Source organism: Agelaius tricolor, unplaced genomic scaffold, assembly GCF_023055355.1.
Source record: "Agelaius tricolor isolate 1412-34295 unplaced genomic scaffold, bAgeTri1.0.p SCAF_8, whole genome shotgun sequence".
Taxonomy (NCBI): Eukaryota; Metazoa; Chordata; class Aves; order Passeriformes; family Icteridae; genus Agelaius; species Agelaius tricolor.
The window spans coordinates 9,420,379-9,442,967 of record NW_027269268.1 but is presented as its reverse complement, the minus strand read 5'-3'; the positions used below and the strand labels follow the sequence as shown (position 1 = coordinate 9,442,967).

Below are 22,589 nucleotides of genomic sequence, written 5' to 3'. Positions count from 1 at the left end.
AGCTGTTGCCACTGTCAGGTGGGTGAAAACTTCCACCACTGATGGCGAGTGGCAAAACCCAGTGCAGCAGAAAACAAAAGCCACTGTCAAAAGAATCTCCTGGGTGCATGTCCATGTCCATTGTTATAAATGACAATATAGCACTGGCCTTTGCATTTATGTATTAGCTTTTGCATATCATTATTAATAACAAAGAGTTTGATATGGTACAATTTATATTTCCTTTTTCTGCTTTTTGGTACAGTGCAATCTGTCAGTTTATGTATGCAACATATAGCTTATATGAATAGTAGTTTGATAAATATATTATATCTCAGGACACAGCATAATATTAAAATAGAGACTATGTGATGTTAAAATGCTTTTATTCATGTAACTAACTCAGAGAATGGTGTAAGATAATTAGGTGGTTCCACATTTGAGGACTATCTTATGATAAGATAACAGTGACAAAAACCAGACCACCGTGAGAAGAATTTACCGACTTTTCAGGGAGTGTAAAAACAACAGGATGGAGCCATGAGAAGAAATAAAATACATTGATTTAATCTGAAGGATGGCATGCAAACAAGTCAAAGGTTAAAACCAAGCAAAAGAATTCATGGAACACCTAAACTCACAGGAATATCTGAATATGCATATACTCTTATGAATATGCACGTACCCCTGTAATGTAACAGTGTCTAGAGAACACTGTTTTAAGCTAATGGAGTGGTTTTTTGCCCATCACCAAAAACACCTCAGTACTGGTGTTTGTTCCTTTTTATCCCTTATTAAACTTTTAAAAAATCTCAAAGAGTGAGCTCTGTTTCTCACATCCATTTTGAGCTTAATCAGGTCATAAAGTGGCTTCAAATGGCCTCCAAAGGTTTGAAAAAGATGCCTTGAAATCCAAACATTTCAAGGCATCTTTAAATCACAGTTCAGGCTGATCTCCATAGCAATACTCCTTTACAAGACAGTGGCTAGCTGGTAAAATGAAGCTTCTTAAAAAGTGCCCTTTTATAATTTTTTTTTCAGATAACTAAGAATAATGGAAAAGGTGTTAAATATCACTCAGAGTGTTCTTCCCTCCCTCCCCAAAATCCTTAAATATTTTCAAGTGCAAATACTTTGAACAGTTTCCACCAGCACGCAGGAGTTGGCACGCCTCTTTGAGAGACTTTGCTAGCTCCAGCTTTCTGCTAGAGCAAATGCTGTTATCTTATGAATAAACAGCAGTGCCCCAAGGTGCTCCTGTGCAGTGAAAGCACACATTCCAGAGAAATCAGAGCAACAGTTCAGCACCACAGTGAAAACCCAAACGGTGAGCAGCATGCAATTAACTCTTTCTGACTGTGGAGAGCTACAGGATGCAAGCTGGGACCTCACTGATGGCAACAAGCAAACTGGAAAAGTACAGGCTGGCTGCAAGGAGCTCTGGTTGTGATACTTGCTAGCCCCACACATGATACCTAATGATAAATTAATAAATATGGAGCATGGCTCATGTCCAAAGCAGCTGCCTGCCCTAGGAACATCAGTGTAGTCCAGAAAGGTGGACATCACAGTACAGACCTGAGCCACAATGGGAGATTTTTGGAGAGCTCTGCATAAAACAGAGAAAAGCATTGTATCAGAGCTCATCCATCCCTCCACCATTTTCAGGACCAAAACAAGATCCATATCTGGCAGTAGATTCCTGTATCCTCCTGCATCCACGTCTACCACTCTGCCCAAAACCCACCACATTGCAATGTTGAACTGTTTGAAGATGGATATCCAGCCTTGAATGAGGCTGCTTATCACAGGGGGAAAAAAAAAACCAAACCAAAAAACCAAAAACCAGAACTCAAATGAAAAGTAAACAAATAGCAAAGGAACACAACAAACAAATCTCTGCAGACAGATTCAAGAACAGACTTTGAAACAAGGTGGCTGCAAATTCACAGTACACATGAGGCTTGTAGTCATTGCAAAACCTTTCCACAGATGGGGCAGATGTGGTGACAGTCACCTCCCTTCCACCCAACTGGTGCAACGCCAGTTTCCTGCATGCCTCTTACACACTGCTTTCCTAAAAGCCACATGGAATAACAGGATGGTGCTGGCTTCCTGCAATGAGCACTCACACCCCATGCTGGAATGAGGGGGATGCTCTAGTGGGCTCAAGGCAGCCACAAAGGGGAAGCCCTGAGAGATGTCATCCTTGAAAAAAAGGCTGAGCAAAACCAAAGTACATGACCAAGAAAGAGCAGGACACAACACAGCACCCCAGAATTGCATCGGGAAAAGGGAACGAGGGTTCTGAGCACAGGAGACCCCAAATAGCATCCCTGCATGATCCTTTCTTGGCTTAAAGGCATCAAATTAGCCTCTCCCTTGGACTCTTCCACCTGAATGATGTGAGGAAAATAATATTGCCTTAAGAAGCTGGAAACATATAGCTAACCCAGAAGGAGCAGGATGAGTAAAGCAGAGGGACACAGTAAAGGACTCCTGAGCTGAGAGAATGCCTTCCCCAGGGGCACTCCAGCAGAAAAGGAAAAAGCCTGGAAACAGAGGGTGCCTGGCCAGCATTGGCTCACAGCAGGCAGTCCTGGCCAGCACTTCTCTCACAGTGCTGGACCAGGGGAGGGAGAGGCAGGCAAGCTGGTGTCTCAGGGCCTGGTGAGCACAGGATACGTGACCCCACGTGTCAGCTTGAATTAAGGCAAGGAGTGCCACTGGGCCTCGCTGCCCAGCACTCCCCTTCCTCTGGACCTGGGAAGGAGGACTGGGGCTGTGCAATAAGCCCAGCTGTCAGATCCTCCTACATCATCTGCAAAGCCATCGACCCTCTCGGGACCTTTGGGAGGGAAAAAACAAATAAGACCCAGAATGCATACTTACAAAAAGCCTACTCTATTTTTGGTTATAGGATTTCACTGAGCTTCTGCTGTGTTCAGGAAAGGTTCTCCCACAAAAACTGCAAAAAGGGGAAAAAATGGCAGAATGGATCCAGGTTTTGAAGAAAGAAAGCGCAAAGGGACATCTCCCACTAAGATGGAAAAGAAAGGTGCAAACCCAGCAAAACCTCTGGCTCCCTGTTTGCTATCTAAGGACTAGGGCCAGATTCTGTGTTTATGGAATTTGAACCTGATAACTGAGGTTTACAGGAAAACCTCCCACAGTGCCTTAACACGGTGCCATAACAACCTCCCTGGCTAGAGAAATCTGTACAGAAGGGTAAGAACTTCCTGTGCCTCCTTTATTTGCTATTTATTTCTAGAACTGGGGACCAGTCCAAAGTTTTGCTTGTCAGTTAGTGTTTAGGAAATATACTGACTTCAGGCATATCAATCTCCAACATAACTACTCTCTGAACTTCAGCTTAGAAGGAAACAATTCCTTAGAAGGAAACCTTTACAAAGCATTAGCTCAACAGGGCAGGTGAGTTTCTCAGGCTGCCTATGTATGTAAATGCCAGGCATACATTTCAAGTTCAATATGATTCCACATATAGGTTAAGATCTGCTTCTACACAGCTTTATAAATTGTTTTAGTGCACATATTTGGTGTGTTTAGTTCACTTCTTTACTGTGTTTTAGTACCTGGCAGAATGTGAGAATTTAATTTTAAATTAAATAAACATTTAATTTAATTTATTGCTATATGTGATAATTCTATAAAATCCCTTTCTAAGCCAGAGTATCAGTGTGACTCTCATCTATGAAACTCCTTGCTATTGTCATTAACCATTATTAAACACAGGTTTAATCTTCAGTCTGTGATATCACAACCTAAGGTCTCAGCTGTGCCTGGAATTATTCTGTACAAAGAAGGCGTAAACACTTGCATAAAAATCATGTCGTCACATCCAAATTGTTGGATTGAAAGGAGGTGTAAAAATGGTAGTAACAGTGCTTCATACACAGAACTAAATTTACAACAGCCTCAAATTAAAAAGCGGGTGGGGACTAAGAGGTGTCTTGATGAAAAATGCTGATTCAAGGCTTCATTTCTATTCAGTGAAGTACAGTGTCATTACTGGGTGGCTGCACAGAGCAGTGGCTCAGAGTAATTACCCTGTAATGCACAGTGACACTAATGTACTAGTAAACTACTGCAGTTTATACTCTATTCACCACCAGCGTCAGGACTCTGAAAGGCAGGTAAAAATCCCCTGCATGCATAAACAATGTGTGTAAATGTCACCAGTGATAAAATTTTTAAAAAGGAAAAGGAAGAGGCAGTTACAAATAAATCTGTCAGCTGAGAATTGCAACTGCATAGACCCACAGGAGCACTAAAGCTGTATCTTTTTTTGACAATACAGGAAAGAAAGATGCTTCTCTTAAAGCATCCTACCCAGGTTCTACTTCCATTTACTACAATTAAAACTGTATGGTGGCTGCTTCTTTTTGCCACTCTGAGTGCAAAGTTGGCCTGCACCTGGTGCTCAGCTTAGTGCAAGGGTAGGCATGGAGGGGAAACAAAGAGCATGAAAGGAGTAGCCAGAAGCATTAATGGTTTATGCTGACTGTCATAATGCTGCTCTGGTTTTAGAGATACAGCTACAAGAATTGTGGAGGAACACAAGCTTAAGGACAGGTGTTTTTCACTCCTTTGTTTAAAACAGCTCTTGTGGATGAAGCCTGGAACATGACCCAAGCATGTCGTAAGGTGTCAGAAAAAGCAGACAAACAAAAAGGAATTATGAGCCTAATATACTTAGGAGGAAAAAAAAATATTACAATACTCTAATGGATTTTGGATGCTGAGACTAGAAATGAGGCATCAGAGCTATACATCCCACATCCCAGGGCCAGAGGAAAGCCTTGCTCTTCCCCCAGGAGACAGTGCCAATTACCATGTTTTTAACAGCCCCTAGCCACCAGCTAATAGATTGATGCCTCCAGAGCTGGCTTTCTCTCTGGCCCTTTCCTATAAAGCTACACAAGAGTATTCAAGTCCTTTTACCAGCACACAGCAGCAGTAATATCAGTTCTTCCACCATGAGCAGCTCCTTCTTTAAGATCTCTCAGCCAGGGGGGTGGAGGCCCTGGTGAAAGCTGTCAGTGTAGCAGTTTATGTTGGATAAACTCCATTTTGCTCTCTCTGCAAACACTGCAACTGTTCTGCCTGACCCACTTTGCCCTGCTCCCGGTGGCACTGCCATTTATCTTGTGGAGGTAGCTCTGCCCTCATGAACAGCAGATCACTGAAGAGTTTTGTTAGTCCTTAGCTCTTTCAGCTTGGAGAAAGCAAGACACAGGTTCTCTGTCCTGCTGCTGTTCCAGCATCCTTCAATATTCTACAGTCTGTTCAGATGCCAAGGCAAGGATTTACATTGACCTATTCTAAGTAAGATCTGATTCATCACCTCAATGACAGACTAGAGCAAGAAGGTCCTGCAAGTCATAACTGTCTCTGCCTCACTAGAGTGCTCTGCCATAAAAGCAAGGCAGTAAATTTTACCACAGAACTGAAGGTTTTCAAATGACTTAGAAGAAGCTGATGATCTCAAATGCACATGTCAAATCCTAGGGTACTTAACTTAAAGCTGAACGGAGGTTGTGGACTGCCAGGAGATCGTGCACAACCAGCCTGACTCATGGCAAGACCAGATTTGGAGAGAGAACTGTGAATCTGGCATCCTCACACCACCCAGGACATGGTTCCACCTCTCATTTTTCAATTAAGAGCAGTTAGGGAAACGTGCAGACACAAACACACACCAGCAGCCTTACAGTGTTGTGGCAGAATGGTGACAATCACCACACAGGTGGATTTGGTACTCTTTCTGTCACTGTAGCAGCCTTTGAAGAGTGGGAAAAAGAGAAAAAAACCCAAACCTAAGGTATAGACTCTCCATGCTATTACACTTTGGCTGTTCTCTTCCTCCCCCTCTCTTCTTCCACAACATTCCCTAGGTTTGATGTTAATATCCAGTTGCAGAATTGACAAAAAAAATCCTTCATAATCCTGTATGATTTTTGCTTTTCTATCATTTATTCCAAGAAGAATAAGCTATTATCTTTGATATCATACCTGAATATTGGCCAGCCTAACCAAAAGGAGCAAAGGGAGGGGTAAGAAGTCTGCACCAGCATATATGCTTGCTTTGGGGACAACCTCATTTCCCCAGGCCTCAGGGGCAAACACTGGGGGCACAGCACTAGGGAATGATCTTCCAAATGGGGCAGAGGAATCAAGGGCTTGCATTCATATTGCTTTATTTGCACCATTCAAGCCAGGTAGCTGTCTTAGCAGGGCTATTCTGGACTTACTCTGTACATATTGGCTACTAGCACCACTCCCAAGGGCAATCAGCCCACCTAAAATTTAATTCATCCTCTGTAATGAACATTTCCTCACCAAGTCCGGAAAAAAAACCCTCAAGCAACAGTCATGAGGACTCATTCTAGGCTTGAACCACTGTACAACCTTTACTCACCTGAAGGGCAGTGGAAATCTGCCCTTTTGCATTCTGCCAGCAGCTCCCTGTGCCTTTGCACTGCCATTAGGAAGGAGAGGTGCAAGACAGAGGGCAAGACCTAAGATGTACCTGTCCCTGCAGGAGTGAACTAGTGGGGAGAGCAAACCACCCTGTGAAGTGATGGGATGTTCAAAGCTATGTAATGGGACACATGGGACACAGTCATCCTACATACATCTCTCCTGCAGGAATTAATTTGCTCCCCAGTGTCCTTGGATGGAGGGTGACAGCTTGGCCATGGAGGCTCAGTGAACAAGTGAGTGATATCCACCCATGGCTGTGGCTGGTTTGGTATGCAAGAATGGAGACTGTCCCACTGACTCACCCTTGGATGGCGGTCTCTCCAGATCCGAATCCAGGTGGATCGGTGGGGCAATGTAGGAAACCTGCCCGTGGTGAGCCTGCCCTGTGGACAAATAAGTGGTTTAGTTCTGCTGTTTCCTACACAGATCTATCAGGGCTACAGTCAAATACACAGCATTTGGATTAAAAGCAGGTTTGCGAGTATCTTGTTCTGTGTGTCTCCACAATGAACTTCCATTTGTGGAGGCACCTGGTGACAAGCTGAAACCACTTCCATCTCTCACTTCTTTCTTGCAGACAGGGGTACTCTGGTGAACTTAGGTTACATTTGCTTTACCACTACTACATATACTTTACACCATGTTCTCCTGAAACATTTTCTCTCTCTCTCTATATATATATGCTATGGAAGAGAACCCAATTTCACACAAGCCCATTCAATCTGTTAATCTCACTTTAGGAGGGAAACAAGTGCTCCTATGTCACAGCCATTTTAGAAGGAAGCATGATATGAAGCACAATCCCACCTGTTTGTCCCACCTGCAGGGGACACACATATCATTTTTCAGAGCTCAGCATTGCTTTCACATGAATGGAAGATTTTTTTGGTTCCCAACACCACCATGCAGTTTCTCGGTTGCTAAAGACTCAATCCTTCTCCAGCAATTTGGAGGTAACTATATCAAGAAACTTCTATTTATAATAAAAACATTTTTTTATAATTCATCTATTTACTGTACCAATTTACAGGGTTGTTAATCTCTTCTTCTAAACATGGAAAGTTAATGACACATAGATTATGATAACAGTTAGAGTAACCTTCCCATTTCAAGTAATATTCGTTCTGCAATAAAAGCAGTTGATTCCTCTTAAGAGACACATTCCAAATAATTAATACAGCTCCCTGTTGACACTTGCTGTTGTTGCTCCAAGCAATTTCCAAGCTAGCGTCACAGGCAGAGGAGCAGCAGTACAGTCTTCAGGCTTCTTTGTAATGACATCCAGGAATACCACAAGCACAGTATGCTGGTGCACATAATATGTTGAAAACATCTCTTCAGGGAGATAAAATATTAATGAGAAAGGGGAGAGGAAAAAAAAAAAAAGAAGTGTGTCTAAATGTGCAGGTTATATTTACTGCTTTACACTGAGGATGACTCAGATAATTTGCATTATTAGCCATTACAACAACTGGACGTAATTCAGGTTTAAAATCTACCGACACATCATAAATTCTGTATTTGCTTTTAAGTGCTTTAACATGGGAAATTTGCTTCAGGCGAACCCATAGCAAACAACAAGTCACTCTTCTTTCCTCTCCTCGTTTACATGTTAAAAACCCATTTGATGCCATTAGTGAGCAAAAGTCATCATTTAATAGCTGCTCGGTTCGGCAGCAGAAACACGCAGACGGTCTTCTCTCATTCCAAGCTGCTCAGTGTGCAGGATGATCAGTGCCCTTATAACACAGAACAGTCTCCTCATTTGCTGCATCAAAGATGCCACTGAAATGTAAAACAGCTGAGCTTGGCAGGAAACTCTGGAAATCACCTAGCCCAGCTCAAGGGCAGCAAGAGCCCATAGCAAGTGTCCAATCTGATTTCCAATATCTCTAAGGACAGAGACTCCACAATCTCTCTGGGCAATCTGTACCAGTGCCTTGCCACCCTCATAGGAAAAGAAAAAACAGAAAAGCTTTTCCATTATCTGCCTGTAAGAAGAGCCTGGCTCCATCTTTTTTATTCCCTGTCATCATGTACTTATACACATCAGTAAGATCCCTTGGATGATCTGGTCCAGGCTGGATACTCACAGCTTTTCAGCCCATCCCTACAAAGAGATGCTTCAATCCCTTTATCATCATTATGGCCCTTTGCTGGACTTGCTCTGGGCACACTGCTGACACATGGGTTTTGGGATTTTTTTTTGTTTGAGTTTTTCTTAATCACCTGGTCTTCCTGGGAGCAAACCAAAAAAAAAAAAAGAATGACTCTGGAGGCTTAAAGGGCTAGGCTGGAGTAAATAAGATAAACCCACATTACATGAAAGACTAAATAACATCTGTGAGTTTGTTTAGACATCCATTACAATTGAGTAATAACTATGGAAGTTTATTATTGCTTTATTAAGGCTTTTACTTTATATGGAGGAAGCAGTAGCATCAAATGCTCTCTAGTGATAAATGAAACAAGTTGCAGAAAGCTTTTATCTATTTGCTGCTGATGCAAAACAGTACTTAAAAAAAAAAAAAATCAGACTTCTGTTACTACTACTACTACTACGTACTACTAAAAAAAACCCCAGACTTCTGTTACACTGCACACTTCTCACAATGCTAATAAATCAAACTTTGGGTTTTAATGTTCCTCCTCCAAAAAAAAACTATGCAAACAATTGTTGTGATTCATTTTCTGGGCATGAATGCCAGCTCACTTGTTCTTCAGATTCATCAGAGTGTTCAAACTGGAGAAACAAAGGGTCTCCACTGTTACCTTATAAATCTTTTTAATCAACAGAATCACATTTTTGCTTTGGTTTTACCATTATTGCCAGTGGTGACCTTTGAGACAGTTGAGGGAAGGGAGGCAAGGGAGAGTGTCTGAAGCAAGACGTGGCAATGGGGCTGGTGGACAAGCACATGGTCTTCTTGGCTTTAATGGCATTAGAAGTGCTGCCACTCACTCAGTTAAAAACCAAAATTTTACCCAATGGACCAATGAAAGGTTTTGAGACTGATATCACTGGTACAGCTCCGGCTGATCTCAAAGGCTGACAGAATGAGCTTTCCCAAGTGAGGCCAACTCCCAGTCCCTGTGGAGTGAGTTTTGCAGTTTCAGATGCTTACTGCAAGCCCCAGCCCTAGGAATGAGGGACTCCCTCTCTTCAATTCCAGCTGCTGTAGAAAAGCACTTTAAAAAATGGATGTGAGAGCCTTGCCAAAAAAAAAAAAAAAAGAAAAAATATATATATAAAAGGTAGAAACACTCCAAACACTCCACACCCATCTCTCCAGTCCTTCAGCTGTTTTCTCTGCACATTGAGTCTGAGCTGACAGTGGTGCAGGAAAAAGAAAGAGACTTCTGACAAAATACCAAAGGTCAAGATGTCTCTGTTGATGATAGGAAGTTAAGCATGCCTTGTATCAGAACATCTTGCATGGCCTTCTCCCAATCCCACCCTGCCTATACCCATCTGCTCTTTCTGTGGCCAGCTCCCAGGTAAAAGAGTAAACAGCAATCAAATGTAATCATCAAAGTAATGTTTGATGAAGTTGCCAATTTTGCACCTAACAGCTCAGGTTGTGTTCTATTTCCTTCATCCCTCTTGCCTGGAGAGGCCTGTGCCCATGGCTCCCTGTGACTGATGCTGGAAGACAGCTGTGGATCGTCCCTGACCTGTTTTTCTTGCACCACAACACAGGGATGCAGGGCTGGCCAACACTGCCTAAATATCAACCCCATCTCAGGTGAGACAGGGCAAACACAGGTGTGGCACAGGTGGCCACAAACCAGCAGTCTTCATAGCAGCCAGGCCACCTGCATGTGCTGTGACAATGCGAAAAAAACTCCCATGTTTGGTAGAAACAATTTTGGGAGCAACAATATGGATGTGACCTTGAAAGTCTACCTGGTGACATGCCCTCCTCAGGTAGAGGAAATGAGAAAAATGTTGGTGAATTAGAAAAAGTGCTTGACTGGCCATTATTTTCAGGTCTGACACATGAGAGATACAACGCATTTTAAAAAGCCAGTAACTTAGAAGAACAAAGATAATGTTTTGTGAAGGCTGAAGGAAACATAATAGCTTGGCCTAAGGGATTTTTTTTTCTTTACTGTTTTTTTTTAAAAAGGGATCTGGATGCTCATAGACAGAAAATAAACATCCACACATCTTCAAAAATCTGCCCCTGAGTGATTTAGTCATCTACAGATGCAATGATATAAAACTACAGAAAAAATCTGCAAATGCATGGGCTAACCAAGAAAAGTAGCAACAAAGAAGTCTCATGTGTGTATCTATTAAAACCACTTCCTCTTGATCCTTTTTGGAAGCATACCCACTGTTTGTAGCACCTAAGAGGGAAGGCCTTCCTCCTGATCTTGAGGAGGAAATTTCCAGTGCTGGTAACATTTGATTTTTCTAGAGTACAATGCATACTGTCATGTGTGCACTTGGGAAACTTTTCTGCCTGGCCCCTGCTCATTTTCTACCTGAGATTTTCCAGTGCACAATCAAAGAGAAAAACCTGAATAGAAAACATAAGACTGAAAGATTCCAACCCCCAAAAGCACAGGAAAAAACCACCAACATTTACCAGGCTAAAAGGCCATTTAAAACATTTGATGGCTTGTCTCCTAAAGCCCTGGTGATGCCATGGAGACAACCACAGTCACTTGAATGAATGGCTCTTCCTTTTCCCTGCTGCTCCTTTGCTCAGTGCCCATGGTGGCTATGGACAGTCGTGCACCTGAATTGCAGTTCTGCCCCACACATGACTCAGATCCAGCAGCAGCAGTGAGAAGCCACCAGGAGATATATTTTTTTTTAAAACAAACATCCTTCAGACTCTTTGTTCTCAAGGGATGAGAGTCCCTTTTCTTTGCTGTCCTTATCCAGAGGCGATCACTACAACACATTTTTTTGCTGTCATGTCAGATTACTCAGATTTCCACCCATTTTCCAGCCTATTTTAGCATTCTTTTGTCTTCCACAGGTTCACCAGTTCCCAAGATCCTTTTTTTAGACAACCTAGTCAGCACTTCATGCAGAGGATTTAATTTAATTTTGTGCTGGTAGCTCTGATGACCTGTGTTCCCAGGTACTGCCTCTCCTATACCCCCTCTTGTCTGCACCGCTGAATGCAGGCACCTCCATGGATTTAATCCCTCATCTGTTAGTCCATTTGCTTGGATCATTAATTAGGTAATTCCCATGAAACCACACATCCATTCCTGAGCCTTTGATGTCAGTTCTTCACATATTTTTACTTTTTTTTTTTTTTTTAATAACACTAGGATGGACATATACTAGGTATGCAATATATATTCTGAGGAAAATGCTTGAAAAACATAATGACAATTTTACTAATATCACTACAGATAAAATATTCTTTACATGCTGTGGCTTTTTTTTCCCCCATGTAACTGAAAATAATAATTTTTAAAAGCAGTCTAGTTTGTCTGTGATGATCTGATCTATAAAATACAACATTATTTTTTGGGAACATTTATGTAATTCTGTAAATTCTAACACGTTTTTTAAAAAATCCAAATTATTATCTAGCAAAGGACTACATACACTTTGTTGGAGTGCAGCTTCTAGGATCATCACTCTCATCCTCTTTCATTTTCAAAACTAGTTAATTTTTTCTTGTCCTTTTTTCTCCCCTCTTTTTGAATCCCATAATATGTAGGCATATATAAAAACATATGAAAAGAGAAATTAAGAAGCTGGTGGGCTTGTTAACAAACTCTTTTGACGTGCCATTAAACAAATTTAATTCAGACCTATTACTCTGCATATATTCAGACTTCTCCTGGCAGCCTTTTTGTCTGCCTTTCATTTACAAAACACCATTCCCTCACTGCCCACCCTTTTCCATTTTGCATTAAAAGCCTTCTTTTTAAATAAAGCTTTTATAAAGCCATTCCCTTCCTCAGACGTGTCAGAGTTAGCACAGATTGTGTCCACTGCTTCATTTATTCATGGCCTTTTATGGAGTCTCTCTCTTTCATCTGTACATCTCGCTTTCATCTCTCAATGCCCATTTAACTCCTTAGGGTAGCAGCAACTCACGTTTTCCCTCTTCTTGCCTCGCTCCCACGGTCATTTCCCTGTGCTTCCCTCGAAGCCGTGGATGCTTCTGAGTACAAGAAAACCCTCTTTTCCAGGAGGAGCTCTCTGGCTACATTATCTCTGCTCCCTTGTGTCATGGTTTGAGGCTGGCACAATGCCAGTACCCCCATGAAAATACCTTCTCCCTGGTGTCTGCTATGAGATGTGACCAGGAATAAGCAAAGCAGGCCCCCACTTAGAAATAAAGAAAAGAAAACTTTATTAACTGAACTACAACTCTAAGTAAAAAGAGACACACAGGGAAAATTAAAACCTTCCAAAAACATTTCCTCCTCCCCCCACCAAATTCCAGTTCATCCATCCCCCAAATTTCAACTCTCAGTCCATCACCACCCTTCAGACAATCACTTTTCAGTTCATCAAGAGGAGAGGAGTCCTTCTTGTGCCATGGGCTTCCCCTGGAAACACCCTTGAAACCTCGTGTGTTTCCATGTCACTCATGGCACCGCCCGGAGAACATCTGCCATTGTAACATCTTCCTTCCATGTCCAGTGCTCTCACCACTGCACATGGACCAGAGCTGCTTCCAGGGTCGTCCTTTTAAGGATGCTTTGTCCCGTTCCAAAAAGAGCACAGTCTCACCTTTGGGACACCTGTCCCCCCCCAAATTTCACCCCCTGGGGCCTAGGGGTCTCAACACTGAACCCTCTTGGCTCTGAGCCATTGCCTCCCCCTGGATGCAGTCTCTGTGTCACAAGGAACATGGTTCTGTCCATGGCTATAACAAGAAGAGTCCAGCTAAGGCATCTGCTCTGGATGCAGTCTCTGTGTCACAAGGAACATGGTTCTGTCCATGGCTATAACAAGAAGAGTCCAGCTAAGGCATCTGCTCTGGATGCAGTCTCTGTGTCACAAGGAACATGGTTCTGTCCATGGCTATAACAAGAAGAGTCCAGCTAAGGCCACTCCATCATCTCTTCCCACCTAAGATTCTTCTCTACTCTTCTGACATCTTTCACTTGCCCAGACCTTCATCACACTTGCCCATTTCTTCTTCCATTTCATCTCTATCTCTCTTCTAGGAAAGGCTAATGTTCTGCACAGTTTTCATTGTCCAGAAAAGGGTTAAAAGCTCGGGCTCTGCCCGCCCAGAGCTCCCACAGCGGCCGAACACCTTCTCGCTGCGCCTCACCCCTTGTTCTCCTTCTCAGCCATGCTGCCGGCACACGTTAACAAGTTTCAAGGTAGCAGTCACAGGCTACAGGCTGTACTCTCTCTCTCTCTCTCTCTCTCTCCTGGGAGGGCTGCCCGATGCCTCCTGGTGCTTCTCCCACCCTTCCATCCTGGGGGCCTCTTCACCTCCCCTCTCTGTCCAAGCCCCGGCCTACCTCACCCAGCTGCATGGCTGCCCCTCCCCGGCCCAGCAGCCGCAGCTGGACGGGAGAGATCCGAACTCTTTCCCTGCCGAAACCCAAGAGAGCTTCCCCCGGGAGTGCTCTGCTTTTAACCCCTGTGTTCTCAGAGGCGTATCCATTGTCCCCAGTGCCCACACCAGGGCCAATATTAAAACCTGAACACCTACTGGTGACCACAGCATATCCCAGAAAACCTACTTCCTCTCAAACCACGACACCTTGCCATTTTGCCTCTTGTACTTCATACCATGAACTATTGCAAGCTTAAAGGTGCTGCAGCAGGACAGAGCAGGGTACCTGTAAGTGTGGCTTCCATGAGGGACAGCTGGCTCCTGTCACATCTGCCTGCTGAAAAGAGAGGGTACCAACACCAGCAGCCTCAACGGGCTATGGCTGAGTTTCCCAGTACTAAAGCCAACTCCAGGCTCAGTCAAGGCAGCTGGCAAGTGCAAAGAAGACCTTGGATGTGAGAAGAATGTGGGGAAAGGGGTAAACTGGGGAGATGTTTGGCTAAGTCCCTGTCACGCATGCATCTCATGCTTTAGAGAAAATGCAAATCCAAAAGCAGCATCTGGCAGCACGCCTGCATCAGCAGAGGTTGGCCTAGACTTCTGAGATGTTACTATTCCTGTTTTTAATTTGTCACAACAAACAGCTCTAACCATGAGAGGAGGGACATCAAAGTGACCCTTTTTGATGACCAAGCTGTCCCTCATGTGACGGCCATTACCTGAGAGCACCAAGACTATGTTTGAGCTACAGGAGAAAATAAGGACAAAAATAATGCCAAAGGAATGGGCTAAAACCTGAGTATTATAGCAGGTAAAACAACCTGAAGCTTTTCACTAGTGGCAGATATGTATTTTCTAAGGAGTATTTAGGACTCAGAAACTCATATTCCAGCTGAAGTCAGAGGTGAATGAGCTTCTTAAAGTCACACCAAGATTCCTCATTTTGATGTGCGATCATCATAATTTATTTTTGGGTGAACCTCATCCTTCTATTACGGACTTCAAAACATTTGAATTTAGCAGCACTTTGGCTCCAGTGATGCTCTGCATCCTGCAGTGCACATCCCAAAATCTACACTGTGCTACAAGAGCCTGGTAGAAAGGCTGGGAAGGAAGGAAGAAGAACTAAAAAACCTGGGAAATATTTCACACGTGCCATGATAATTAAACTGTGTTAAAGATCTCCTGTCTTCCCTGTCCTCCCACCATATGGCAGCAAGGCTTCATCCAGGCCTGGCTTTCCCCAGTGCCCAAAGCGGGGACCTGACCTCCAGGGCTGCACATTTTTTGAGCTCATCTCCCCACAGGCTTGCCCAGCAGGCTAAAGAAACATGACATGTTGAATTTTTCCTCCCCTCCCAGATGTGCTCACTGCGCTATGAAATACGATTTATCAGCCACCTGTACTGAAAAACATGGGAGAGGAGGAGGAGGATTTTGGTGCAGAGGAAACAGAGGGATTTGGAGCAATGCAGTCCTCAGAGCCTTGGAGCAGATGACAAATATTGGTCACAAACCACCCAGAGCAGGTTTAACAATGGCAAATACAGAAAAACCCAGAAAGAATTCTTTTAGCCATCTCTCAGAGATTGAATCTGATATGAAGAGCTCTGTGCCAGCTCCTGCTGTCCTTACTCTGTTCTTGCCCCAAAAGTCAAACAGGATGTTCCCATCCTCCTTAGTGGGTCAAGCCCAGCCTGCTCTGCCTCCGGTGTTCCTGAAATGACTTGGGATGGAGAAGTTTAGGGAAAACCCAGCCAAAGCCATCCAGTCTATCTCCTGCAGAGGCAAAATCATTCCTTATATTGCTTTGAAAGGTATCTCCTTGGGGCTGTCCACTTCACACTATCAGATGCTGAGCAGCAGATCTTATAATCAGAAGATTTTGCTTTAGTTTTCCCTTTCTTTCAGGGGAAGGAATTTTGCTGACTATTTCTTTCTTTTAGCTGGGTGCAGCTCTTAATCAAGGCTGCAGCCCTGTGTTAGAGTGAACCATTTCACAGCACTCTCCCCTCCCCTGTGACATGGCCAGGCATTCCCATCTCCCCTCTTGGAGCAGATCTGGCAATTAAGGCAAGCACAGAGCGAGGTAGAGCTGATCTGATGGAAAATGCCCCACTGAAAACAATAATTACTAGTTTTCCACTTGCTCAATGAGCAGAACCAATTCAGGCTGCTGTGGCAGCAGTGCCAGAGATCTGAGGCAAAGGAAAGGGCAAGAATACAAGAGCCAGGGGTGGGATGGGGACAGATATCAGTTTAACCATAACATAAAGCCACACCTGGGAACAGTAGTGGCATTGTACCTGGACAGCCCCACCACTCCCACACCAGACTCTCTCCTTGCCCCAGGGAAACTCCTACCAATTGCAACCTTCCTTCACTGCCTTTCAGACAGCTTTAAATTCACCTGCCAGCATAATTTAAAGAGCAACTCCAGGTCAAGGGGTTTAATGAAAGCCAAATGCGTTACAGCACACAGCTCCTCACAGGCAGAGCTTGGGACACAGCCCTGTCATTCTCTTACTTATGCCACTCTTGTTCATGCAGAAAGGGGAGCAGTGGGGGAGAAGAAGAAATCAGGCAGTAGCTCTTGCCATGCTGAGCTTAAATTTCAGTGGCAAAGCATCCAGGGGGTTTGTCAGAGAAATCAGCTGAGATGCTGGATTATGAGGTAGGAGACGTGTCCAGAGCAGACAGGTAGATCTGTGAGTCACCAGCCTGGAGACAGTAATTGAAGTGTCTTGTGGTTTCAGATACTGTGTGATGTGGTCCAAGAATTTGTCACTCTCCCCTGCCTCCATTTGTGATAGCCTACAGCAGATGTCCCCTCCAATTTTGTCTTTATTTTCCAACCTTTATATCTCTCCATTTCCACATGGTACCTCCCCAGTACTGCCTGTACTTCTGCTGTGAACCCCCATTTCATCACAGCCTGATTCCCTGCTTCTCAACCTGCATCCTCCTGTCCAGCTTCATCAGCTCCATCTTCCATTGCTATGTGGCCAATACCCATGCAAACCTTAAATCTTATCTCCCATGGGTCTCTGTGACTATTCCTGTCTGAGACTGCAGTCCAGAAAGGGCTGTCAGACAATAAAGCATAAAAGCATCTTCTTCATTACAGGTATTTTTAATCAACTGCTCTCATTAAGGAAGTGCAAAGATGAGTAATCTGCTTTCCCTGCGGGTCAGTGCACCCTAACTGCATTAATCACTTCTTTTGATCTGCATCAGGAGCCCTGGGACAGGCAGTGCTGCCTGCCTGGCTCTGCATTCCTGCCTGCTGCCAAGCCTCAGCAGTGATGCAGTGGGACACTGCAAGAGAGGACAGATTCCATCTCAAAGGGAGTGATCAAGCAGCAAACGAGATTAACACGACATGATTTGATGAAGAAATGAAACAAGAGTGGGTATTATGCTCGTGACCTAAAAGAACAGGAATCTAAGCCATCTTGTCTTTCCTTTTTTATTTCTTTCTCCTTTCTTCTTTCTTATCTTTCAAGATAATATAAGGTATTTCTCAGCATGAAGGACATGACTGCCTGTAGAGAGATTTTGACAACTCCCCTCTGAGTGCTAAAATGCTGTCAGCTGAAAAACTGAGCTGTTTGGGCAAATTGATCCAGCTCTGACAGACTTCCTCTCTGTTTTCATGTTTTCTCTCTCAATCAAAAGCCTCCTCAAGAATCCATGTTTTCAGTTCAATGTCAGGGAAAGGGGGAGAAGAGGGGAGATCGTCTGCTTTTGCTGCACTGTTCATCATTAACCTAGCTGGATGAAGAAACCTGTGAGAGGAAGAGGAAGGTCTCAGAAGTCTCTTGCACCTCCCCATTGCACACAGATACGGGGTCTGAACACAACTGCTTCTCTAATTCACATGTATAGTGACTGCATATGGACTTTCTGACTGCCACTGAAGACAGAGTCAATACAGTTTGGGTGCAGACATGAGCAGCACAGGAAGCTGAGCTTATAGGCCTGAGTTTATCTCCAATGACAATAACAGGAAACTGCTGCATCAGCCATCTGAAGAAAACCTTACTGGATTTTTTTTTTTAATAATCATTAGGAATCATTTTCCCCTTCCTCAGCCCAAAGAAAATGAAATCAAAGCATTTTTAGACCTTGTCCCTAGGTGTGAATATATCTGTAACCTTTCTGCATCAGTGACAATTCCGAATACAATTTTTGATGGCCAAATCCTGGGAGCACTCTTACCACTTTACAACAAAGATTAAGCATGCTCCTGTCACAGTCAGTAAAAGAGCATCTCTTCCTAGCACCTCGGTTGGGAGCTCCAGAAATCTCCAGTCCTCTAAAGTGAAGCAAGGCCAAGCAGCCCAAAGTGCTTAGCAAAGACGATTCGGTGCTTCGTTGTTTCTGCACTCTTTTCACCTTTGCATATAACACAGTTTTATAACTTGGTGACTGCTGTTGTGCTTATTAGGGTCTCCCCCCAGTTTTTTGAGCTAAGTATCAAAACATTGTGATGTTCATTTCTCCCCTTTACCCATCTGAGGAAACCCATGCTCAATGTGGTCTATTTTCCTTTTTTTAAAGACTTCTGAAGCAGAATTACTGGTTTATAGATTCAAAGAGATTTGAAGTCTGTAGCTTATGAATTTTACTTCTAGTAAAGTCAACTATGGACTTTATAAATTTCATTGTGTCCCTTTTCAATGCTTGACAAAGTCAGGAATGACAGAAGATTTTACTGTCTGTTCCCTTCATGCTGTCATTCTACACTTATTTATTTCTTCATGGACAGGGATTAAGAAGTTTGAAATGGGTCAGAAACTGCACCAGCTCACAGACTTCTGAATAACTATGCACAGAACACAGGTTCACACAGCCAACATCTACAGACCAGATGTTTCATACAAGGTCAAATATAATTTTTTAGCATCAGATATTCTGTACTTGGGACCTGCATTCCTTAAGGCCCTTCAAGTATGTCTTGGGATTATTCTTATCTTAGTTCCCATGATATTACTGTAGGCCTTTGGATGACAGTTTTGATTATAAGTTTGCACACTGCCTAGAACAATAACCTCCTGATTGGTACTCCTTGAATAATACAAATTAATTCTCTCCTGAGCCTCCCTCACCCTGGATGAATCATGCTGGATGTCTGCCTTCTGCAAGGGCAGCAGACAGGTCTGCTGGGGCACTGCTCTGTCTGCCAGCACTGGGGCAAGGGTCCCGAGGCACTGCCAGGTTCCCTGATCCCAAGGATCTAGCTGCATACGTGCAGGGGAAGAGGCTGCTACACTACATCACTTCTGATGTGCCTGTCAGACCCCCCAAAAACTACAGGAAACATTCAGCATGACTGAAAATGAGACCACAGAGTCTGAAAAGTACACCCAGAGGGTTGTGTGTTTCAGCCCAGCTGAAAACTCTTTCAGCTTGTTCTGCTTCAGGCTCCTGTTCTTTGCAGTAAAATATGCTGCTATAAACTTAATAGCCAGCTTTAGTTTAGAGTATTTTCCTTTACAACAGACAGCATTCAAATTGTCCTGAGTCATAGATTCCATCACCTCTGAAACACAATCACCCAAAATCTCCATGCAAGAGAAATATTTTCTTCCCTTTAGACCACAACCCTTTAGTTGCTTTAATGAATGTACAGATTTACATATTCATATATACTGGCCCTGACCACCACTGCAAGCTAAACTTCCTCTAACAGGCTAACCCTTAACTTTGCATTTGAGTCTCTTAAATAATCTCTTGACCGAAGAACTGACAAACCCAAACTTCAATTATGTGGACAACTTGGCCTCTTATCAGGGACAAGAAGCTCTTTCTTCACCCTCTTGCAACCTAAGGAAGAAAGGAAGAACACTCACATTTCTGGTTAGGTATTTAACCTATGTGGGATTCAAAGTTCTACAGAATTAGCCTCACACTGAACCCCAGTAATGACCACCTCATTGTTTAGGAGCCCAGGATGGATACATGTTTGGTTTTTTGTTTTTAACCTTGACCAGAGAAAGGATAGAGCAACCCTGTATAATCCTTCTTTTGGATTATAGAGTTATATCTAACAGCACTCAGTGGCTTTGGGGAACACTCAGAGGGAGGTATGATTTCTGGGTTGGCACCTTGGGATTGAGTGCAGTCTCAGTAATATCAGCCATTCCAGCTCTGATTGACATGACAGTTTCAAGTAACATTGGTCAAATGGCTCGGTGACTGCTACAGCAAGAATTGTGTATACACAAGCATCTGATAAAAGAGTAGTTTGCTTTCAGTAACTTGCATTACAAACTAGCCCACTTGCTGCAGAGGGATTCTAATACAGCATAATCTGCTTAAAGAAAAGAAATAGAAGAAATAAAGACAGAAAATTTCCAGTGTGGAAGTACTTCTGACCCCACCATGGCATAATCTGCTTAAAGAAAAGAAATAGAAGAAATAAAGACAGAAAATTTCCAGTGTGGAAGTACTTCTGACCCCACCATGGCAGTGACACCTTCAGAACAGTATAAATTCAGCTTTCTAAATCTAGCTGTAAGCCCTCAAGCAAGGCAGCTGAATACTGGTCAAGCCTCAGCCAAAGGTTCTTCTCCCTTTCACAGCCCCTGTGGATGAAAGAAACACCACTGATGAAGGTGGCTGTACTGCTCCCTATGCCAGTCTGCCCTTTCAAAGGGTGTAAAAGCTCCTTGGCACAGGTGACTTCTTTGTGCAGGAGTTCAAGCTTTCATTGTCCTTTACCTCCAGGGATGTCCTAATTAGAGTGGGGTTTCCTTCTCAAGTTACTGAATTTGAGGAATCATGCTGCTGTTATTTACAGGCAAATTAAACAGGAGCAAAGATGGACAGAGGGGAGGAATAGAATGAGGAAAAATGTCCTGGGGTGGGGGGAGGAGAAAGGGACCCATACCCTGATGCACAAAAAGGACAAGAACACCTTCACAGCAGGTTGGAGACCATGGCATCCAATCCTGTATCCGTGTGGTGAGGAAGCAAGTCCTCTGAAAGCTTTTCCTTTGCAAGACGCCAGACAAAAATCTCCAATTAGTTTCATAAAGATGAGGAGCCAGATTGAAAGCTGCCTGTTATTTGACACAAAGGTGGCTTTCTGCTCAGGATAAGCAGAGGTTTAGAAAACACTGAAAGATTTTCATTAAGGTGTGGGAACAAAAGAAGAAAGAAAAAGTGGAGGGCAACAAAGTATCTGTGCAGTGGATTGAGGGCAAATGCCTACACTATCTGCTTCATAAGATGGATGAGCAGGGCTGCAGGTTGTCCCCAGGTACCCAGTCAAGCTGATTACAAAGGTTACAAATGACTGGAACAAGCTTAGAGCACCCAGGACAGCTAAGAAAAAAAAACACCTGTGAAAAAGCCTCATTTTTCAGATGTTTGAAATGACATTCTTCAAAAGTCAGTGCTGGGAAGACATGTCACGTTCAGTCTAAGGCATGTACAAGTCAGGAGCGGCAGCCCTAAATACTGCAATTACATCCTAGGACTTTTAAACCAAAGGAAAATAAAACCCACAAGAAATAATAAATATTATAGATTTAGGCCTTTTTTTTTTGCTGTGCCTCAAAGTCTTCAGGACCCATACTTTAAAGCTTCTCTTTCCACTTAAAAATGCAATATGACTTTTATACTTTTCAACAGAACTGAAAATCCTGTGATCACAGAGACTCTGGATAAACCATATCTGAGCTCAACAATGCAATCACTAGCGCTGGCAGCCCTGAAGTCACACTTCATAGGGCAAATTGTAGAGCTGTCTTTGTGAAAATTTGTGTATTCTGGAGGGCATTTAGAAAATGGAAGCAGAACACATTCCCAAAAGCCCAAACTCCTGGGGGTGATCTGGTAACAAAGTCAGATTGGATTGGATTTGGCACTGAAGCAGTGAGCACCCATGTCCTACAAGCTATGCTGGGATAACCTCTCAAGGAGGTTAGGGATGAGTTGGGCCTGGGAACATCACTGCACAGCCACAGCACCTGGGCAGCTGCAGTGTGCTGGGATTCATGGCACCCTGAACCAGAGCCAGACATTTCAGCTGCTCGTGGTGTGCACAGGACACACACACAGATCTGCTGAGACAGCTTGAGGTGTTCAGCAGGAGAAATCATATTTGAAACAGCGAGTCAGGTTTTGATTAAACTGGCAATTAAGCAAGCAAGGAGCAGCGTGCCCTGCGGCTGCAGGGATGACAAGACAAAGGAGCAATTCCTTTGGCAGAGCAAATGGCTGCAACTTTGCTGCCTTCAGCAGGGCTGCGCTTTTCCATGTGAGCTGTGGAGCCAGCCCTCTCCAGCCTCAGACAGGACTGTGATATAAATAGTACTGAACTGCATTCAGCTGGGAAGCAGCCATGGCGCAGGGAGGCAAAAACTGACACTCTACAGGGATTTGCAACACAGCCATGGGCCAGCAGCAGCACCCTTCTTCTGTGCTGGCTTCCTCTCTCAAGCTGTTGGTGGATTCTTCTACTAGGGGCAGTTGGGCAAAAAGACAGCCTAGCAAATACCTGGTGCTACCCTCTGCCCACCAGAAGCTGGCAAGGGTCTTCAAGCCTGTTTATAAAGTTTAGCCCATTTGTGATCAGAAGCTTTTCTGAACTAA

At 43.6% G+C, this 22,589-nt stretch overlaps 1 protein-coding gene across 24 annotated transcripts in view; it reads right to left on the bottom strand.

Annotated features, from left to right (window-relative positions):
- Positions 1-22,589, bottom strand: part of ADGRL3 (adhesion G protein-coupled receptor L3) — a 493,463-nt gene that overhangs the window by 136,201 nt on the left and 334,673 nt on the right. For 23 of the 24 annotated variants that reach the window (XR_011679905.1, XR_011679904.1, XM_071431603.1 and 20 more), the window contains one exon: positions 6,786-6,866. The exons of the other annotated variant lie outside the window; for it this stretch is intronic. Coding sequence is in view for 21 of the 23 variants with exons in the window: in XM_071431603.1 (XP_071287704.1) it covers positions 6,786-6,866 (81 nt within the window). In the remaining 2 variants the exon portion in view is untranslated. The remainder of the gene's footprint in view (positions 1-6,785; positions 6,867-22,589) is intronic. 24 annotated transcript variants of the gene reach the window in all.